At 42.1% G+C, this 7,239-nt stretch overlaps 1 protein-coding gene across 1 annotated transcript in view; it reads right to left on the bottom strand.

Annotated features, from left to right (window-relative positions):
- Positions 1-289: 289 nt before the first annotated feature.
- Positions 290-7,239, bottom strand: part of LOC141139508 (autoimmune regulator-like) — a 62,219-nt gene continuing 55,269 nt past the window's right edge. The window contains exons 12-13 of the mRNA XM_073625702.1: positions 6,511-6,579; positions 290-545 (exon numbers count right to left, since the gene is read on the bottom strand). Coding sequence (XP_073481803.1) covers positions 510-545; positions 6,511-6,579 — 105 coding nt within the window. The 3' untranslated portion in view covers positions 290-509. The remainder of the gene's footprint in view (positions 546-6,510; positions 6,580-7,239) is intronic.

The following is a 7,239-nucleotide window of genomic DNA, read 5'->3' as shown; positions in this document are numbered from 1 at the left end:
ACAAGTAGTCTGTGTTCAGTGTAATAATACCTTATGTACAATGTAACAATATAACATCATATAATAAACCATCCTTGTATGAAGCTGCTCCTCCTTGTTTAATATGCTTCAAGCACAATGTCATAGGATTGTTGTTACAGCTGTTATTGTTGAGGTCACTGTTATTGTTTCATTGATGTAAAAGTCTGATTTATGACTAAGGTTTCCTTTAAACAAGAAAACATTGCATAGAAATAATGTAAATGACAGCCAACAAACAAACTGTATTCAAAAATACTTGCCAAATGTGTTGTCATTTCCAAAGCGTATATTTATTTTTATGTTGATTTAGATTTTTCATTTAACATTTTAACTCTTTTAACATGAAAATGACTTTATTGTTGAAAGCAAGGGAAATATGAAAAATGAAGCAATTTCCATATCAGTATTGATTGGTAAGGTAAACAAAAAAACAATTAATTTGTTCTTCAGATGACTGTAATCAAGGCAGAAATCAAGGTGCTCTCAGATCACATCATTGGCCGACTCATATTCTGGAAGGCCCACTGTAAGAAGTAATCAAATGAGCTTTGTCAGAGGAAAAGAGTACGCAACCAGTCATAGAACAGAGAAATCCTAGCAGAATGTTTTCTTTTTTTAATTTATCATTGTTGGTTTTATGGACATTTCTGGGAGTCAAGTCTGCAAAATACATCTTTAATTAATCCCCCTGTATATCCACTTTTATTTCTTTGTAATGAATAAAATATACTTAAATATCTGGAAATATCAGTGTTTTACCATACAGTTCTAGAGGATGAATGCACTAAAATGTATACTGTATGTGTAGAAAAGAGAAGTGTTATTTTAACTACACAGGATCGATCAGCTTGGTACATTTAGCCTGCCCATACAGGGTTCGAATCTCGGTCAATTCAACAGGAACCTGCTGAGATTCAAACCGTGTACGGCCTGCTTAAATGCTGTGTGAGAAAGCGGCATAGGTTCTGTCAGAGCGCAGAAAGTATAGTGATAGCTGTACTATTGGCACTCAGTAAAAAATACATTGTAAATATAAGAGATCAGCCCACGAGATAGTATTCACCTCACTGGACTTGGGCCTATGGCAAGCCAGCACTTTTAAAAAAGTGACTGAATCCCTGGAGTTCTGCTTTAATATAGTTGGATCATGACAGAGTTTCTTAAAAAGCTTTCGTGGAACATACCATAATAGTCTTATTCTGGATTCAGAAGGTTTTTCTTTAATCCTATAGCTAGCTAGTTTCTAGCTGAAGTTTATTGGGGGGATTAACAAATGGAAATACTTTGTGCCAAATCAACACTGAATGGACAGCGAGGAGCTGCCGCTATCCAAGGGCCGCTAGATGTTTACCTAAATGTAAGTGCATATGTTTTATTGGATTAAATCATTTTTTTTTACTACACCATGAGACGTTCACTTTCTCTTCTTAACATATGATTCATATCATACCGGTCTCGGAGGATCTATTCAGGCTCAATTTGACTACCTGTAATGGGTGTCATGCCCTTGTGGTGAGTAGGATGTTTGCTCACATTCAAGGTGGAAGACGGCACTTTGTTCACCACACAAAGTATTTACTTCACTTGATTGTAGAATTTATCGGTGGCAGTTTTTATGGACTTTAATTTAAAAAAAAAGATTTAATGGTTTATTTAGAGCGCTGTATGGAAATATAATTTTTCTCTTTTCATATTTTAGACCTTTGGTCTCACTACGAGCAGCTCTGTATTCACATTAGCGGTTATTATCCACTGTATATATTGTTATATTGAGTTCTGTTTTAATATATTTAGATGACAGAGTTTCTTAAAAAGTGGAACATACCATAATAGTCTTATTCTGGATTCAGAAGGTTTTTCTTTAATCCTATAGAAAGCACTGAAGTTTTTTGGGGGGATTAACAAACGGAAATACAGTGTGCCAAATCCACACTGAATGGACAGAGAGGAGCAGCACTGCAGGAGGGGGAGGAGAGGTAGATGTGTATAAACCCAACAGTGAGGAGCTGCTCTGCAGGAGGGGAGAAGAGGTGAATGTGTATGGACAGGCAGGAAGGAACAGCACTGCAGGAGGGGGGGAGAGGTGAATGTGTATGGACAGGCAGGAAGGAACAGCACTGCAGGAGGGGAGAAGAGGTGAATGTGTATGGACAGGCAGGAAGGAACAGCACTGCAGGAGGGGGGGAGAGGTGAATGTGTATGGACAGGCAGGAAGGAACAGCACTGCAGGAGGGGGGAGAGATGGATGTGTATGGACAGGCAGGAAGGAACAGCACTGCAGGAGGGGAGGAGAGGTGAATGTGTATGGACAGGCAGGAAGAAACAGCACTGCAGGAGGGGAGGAGAGGTGAATGTGTATGGACAGGCAGGAAGGAACAGCACTGCAGGAGGGGGGGAGAGGTGAATGTGTATGGACAGGCAGGAAGGAACAGCACTGCAGGAGGGGGGGAGAGATGGATGTGTATGGACAGGCAGGAAGGAACAGCACTGCAGGAGGGGGAAGAGAGGTGAATGTGTATGGACAGGCAGGAAGGAACAGCACTGCAGGAGGGGGAAGAGAGGTGCATGTGTATGGACAGGCAGGAAAGAACAGCACTGCAGGAGGGGGAAGAGAGGTGAATGTGTATGGACAGGCAGGAAGGAACAGCACTGCAGGAGGGGGAAGAGAGGTGCATGTGTATGGACAGGCAGGAAAGAACAGCACTGCAGGAGGGGGAAAAGAGGTGCATGTGTATGGACAGGCAGGAAGGAACAGCACTGCAAAAGGGGGAGGAGAGGAGCATGTGTATGGACAGGCAATAAGGAACAGCACTGCAAAAGGGGGAGGAAAGGTGCATGTGGCAGTAAGGAACTGCAAAAGGGGGGGAGGAGAGGCGCATGTGTATGGACAGGCAGTAAGGAACAGCACTGCAGGAGGGGAGAAGAGGTGAACATGTATGGACAGGCAAGAAGGAACAGCACTGCAGGAGGGGGAAGAGAGGTGCATGTGTATGGACAGGCAGCAAGGAACAGCATTGCAAAAGGGGGAGGAGAGGCACATGTGTATGGACAGGCAATAAGGAACAACACTGCAAAAGGGGGAGGAGAGGCGCATGTGGCAGTAAGGAACTGCAAAAGGGGGAAGAGAGGTGCATGTGTATGGACAGGCAGTAAGTAACAGCACTGCAGGAGGGGAGGAGAGGTGAATGTGTATGGACACACAGAAAGGAGTTGCTCTGCAGGAGGGAGAGGAGATGTGTATGAGAGGACAGCAAGGAACAGTACTGCAGGAGGGGGAGGAGAGGTGGGTGTATATGGACAGACAGTGAGGAGCGGCGCTGAAAGAGGAAGAGGAGAGGTAGATGTGTATGGACAGGCAGGAAGGAACAGCACTGCAGAAGGGGAGGAGAGGTGGATGTGTATGGACAGGCAGTTAGGAACAGCACTGCAGGAGGGGGAGGAGAGGTGGATGTGTATGGACAGGCAGTGAGGTACAGCACTGTAGGCAGGAGGCAGGAAGGAGAGGTGGATGTGTATGCAACAGTGAAGAGCGGCACTGCAGGAGACAGACAGCACACCACCATCATGCAACAAATTCATTGTTGTGCAATACTTTTATTTTTTTTTGGTGCATAAAACGCTACAGTGCTTTGCAAAAGTATTCATACCCCTTTGAAATTTTCCACAGTTTGTCATGTTACAACCAAAAACATAAATGTATTTTATTGGGATTTTATGTGATAGACCAACACAAAGTGGCACATAATTGTGAAGTGGAAGGAAAATGATAAATGGTTTTCCAAACTTTTTATAAATAAATATCTGAAAAGTGTGGTGTGCATTTGTATTCAGTCCCCTTTACTCAGATACCCCTAACTAAAATCTAGTGGAACCAATTGCCTTCAGAAGAGACCAAATTAGTAAATAGAGTCCACTTATGTGTAAATAATCTCTGTATAAAATACAGCTGTTCTGTGAAGCCCTGAGAGATTTGTTAAAGAACCTTAGTGAACATACAGCATCACGAAGGCCAAGGAACACAACAACAGATAGGTAATAAAGGATAAAGTTGTGGAGAAGTTTAAAGCAGGGTTAGGTTATAAAAAAATAACCCAAGCTTTAAACCTCTCACGGAGCACTGTTCAATACATCATTCAAAAATGGAAAAAGTATGGCACAACTGCAAAGGTACCAAGACATGCCCGTCCACCTAAACTAAAAGGCCAATCAAGGAGAGCATTAATCAGAGAAGCAGCCAAGAGGCCCATGGTAACTCTGAAGGAGCTGCAGAGATCCACAGCCCAGGTGGGAGAATCTCTCCACAGGACAACTATTATGCCCCGTACACACGATCGGATTTTCCGAAACAAATGTTGGATGTGAGCTTGTTGGCGGAAAGTCCGACCGTGTGTATGCTCCATCGAACATTTGTTGTCGGACTTTCCGCCAACAAATGTTGGCTAGCAGGCTCTCAAATTTTCCGTCAACAAATGTTTGTTGTCAGACTTTCTGATCGTGTGTACGCAAGTCCGTCGGACAAAAGTCCACGCATGCTCGAAATCAAGTATGAGCCGGAAGCACTTGGTCTTGTAAAACTAGCGTTTGTAATAGAGATATCACGTACGTCTTGTACGTCACTACCTTTGTAATTGTTGGCCAACATTTGTGTGGCCGTGTGTATGCAAGACAAGTTTGAGCCAACATCCTTCCAACAAAAATCCGTGGTTTTGTTGTCGGAAAGTCCGATCGTGTGTACGGGGAATTAGTCGTGCACTCCACAAATCTGGCCTTTATGGAAGAGAGGTAAGAAGAAAGCCGTTGTTGAAAAAAAAGCCATAAGAAGTCCCGTTTGCAGTTTGTGATAAGTCATGTGGGGGACACCACAAATATGTGGAAGAAGGTGCTCTGGTCAGATGAAACCAAAATTTAACTTTTTGGCCTAAAAGCAAAATGCTATGTGTTGCAGAAAACGAATGCCACATACACACAAGCAGACTTTTCGACCGGACTGGTCTGAGGGACCGAGTCCGACGGACAATTCGACCGTGTGTGGGCTTCATCGGAACTGCAGCGGACTTTTTCGGTCAAAAATCTGACGGACTTTAGATTTGGAACATGTTTTAAATCTTTACGTCGGAACTCTGTCGGACCCAGTTCCTATTGAAAAGTCCGCTCGTCTGTATGCTAGTCCGTTGGCCGAAAACCGACGCTAGGGCAGCTATTGGCTACTGGCTATCAACTTTGTTATTTTAGTCCGGTTGTACGTCATCACGTATGAATCCGTCGGACTTTGGTGTGATTGTGTGTAGGCAAGTCCCTTCATTCGGAAAGTCTGTTGGAAGTCCGTCGGACCAGTCCGGTCGAAAAGTCCACTCGTTTGTACACTGCATAACGCTGCATACTACCCTGAACACACCATACCCACGGTAAAACATGGTGGGGGCAGCATCATGTTGTGGGGATGCTTTTCTTCAGCAGGGACAGGGAAGCTGGTCAGAGTTGATGGGAAGATGGATGGAACCAAATACAGGGCAATCTTGGAGGAAAACCTGTTGGAGTCTGCAAAAGTCTTGAGACTGAGGCAGAGGTTCACCTTTCAGCAGGGCAATTACCCTAAACATACAGCCAGAGCTACAATGGAATGGTTGCGATCAAAGCATATTCATGTGTTAGAATGGCCCAGTCAAAGTTCAGACTTAAATCCAATTGAGAATCTGTGGCAAGACTTGAAAAGGGCTGTTCACAGACGCTCTCCATCCAATCTGAGCTATTTTGCAAAGAAGAATGGGCAAAAATGTTACTCTCTAGATGTGCAAAGCCGGTAGAGACATCCCCAAAAAGACTTGCAGCTGTAATTGCAGTAAAAGGTGATTCTACAAAGTATTGACTCAGGGGGGCTGAATACAAATACACGCCACACTTTTCACATATTTATTTGTAAAACATTTTGAAAACCATTTATCATTTTCCTTCCACTTTACAACTATGTGCCACTTTGTGTTGGTCTATCACATAAAATCCTAATAAAATACATTTAATTTTTGGTTGTAACATGACAGAATGTGGAAAATTCCAAGGGGCATGAATACTTTTTCAAGGCACTGTAAATAAGTATGCATATAGAAATTGGTGCATTTTTCTCCATGCAACAATCTTTAATCAATCACCCTGTATATCTACTTTTATTTCCTTGTAATGAATAAAATATACTTAAATATCTGGAAATATCAGCTTTTCACAATACAATTCTTGAGAATAAATGTAATAAAATGTATACTGTATGTGTAGAAAAGAGAAGTGCTATTTTAACTACACAGGAAAGAGATAGTTTGTGGTCAGCTAGATATAAAAGCCATGTGAACCACATGTTCATACTTATTTAAAATGTGTTTATATTAACAAAACAATACTTATTACTTAACTTTGTAGGAAAAGTGGTAGTAACTGTTAACATACTAGAATATATAATGTAAAGGCATAAGTACACAAAACTGATTCCAGGACATTTACCTCGGTGATGAGACATTCCAGCTCATGTCGGCTCAATGTCAGGTTGCTGCCAATAGTTTCAGTTAGTGCCTGAGGAAAGGGGTATAACAAAATAACCATTGTAATTTGTACTGGGAATTAAAGTTCATTGAAATATACAGTATAAGGTCAGGTAGATACATTACAATAGATACATTATCAATGTTGAATGTGGCATGAGCTTTTTACATTTGTTTTGTCACCTGAAAAATTAATTTATAATAGCTCTTTTACTATGCTGCATATAAGTTTCCAAAAACCCTTTTCCTATGTCTAATCTACCAAACTTGCATATTAGGCTAGGTTCACACTAGAGTGCGGTGAGGGAAACCCGCAATATGTGTGCGTTTTCCGTTACCGCGTTCAAAATGCATTGCAGTTGTGATCTGCCAAGGGTGTCAATGTAAAGTTAACGACACCTCAAATGCAAGTTGCAATAGGCGTTGCGGTACTGCATTGCCCCATGACGTTTTCCATACCTCCCAACTTTTTGAGATGGGAATGAGGGACACCTATCAGCAAAAGTATGCAGGCATAGGACACACCCCTTGCCACGGCCTCTTAAAGGAGAATTGTACAAAAAAACAAGATTGGTTGAACCCACAAGTGCCTTTTTACCACTACTATTGCTTTATATTGGCTTTTGGAATTTACAAATGCAGCAATTTAGAAATCAGATGAAAGGTTTAGCACTGGGAAACACTTTTTGAT

This window comes from Aquarana catesbeiana, linkage group LG04, assembly GCF_042186555.1.
Source record: "Aquarana catesbeiana isolate 2022-GZ linkage group LG04, ASM4218655v1, whole genome shotgun sequence".
In the NCBI taxonomy this organism is placed as follows: domain Eukaryota; kingdom Metazoa; phylum Chordata; class Amphibia; order Anura; family Ranidae; genus Aquarana; species Aquarana catesbeiana.
This window is presented reverse-complemented; position numbering and strand designations above follow the sequence as displayed.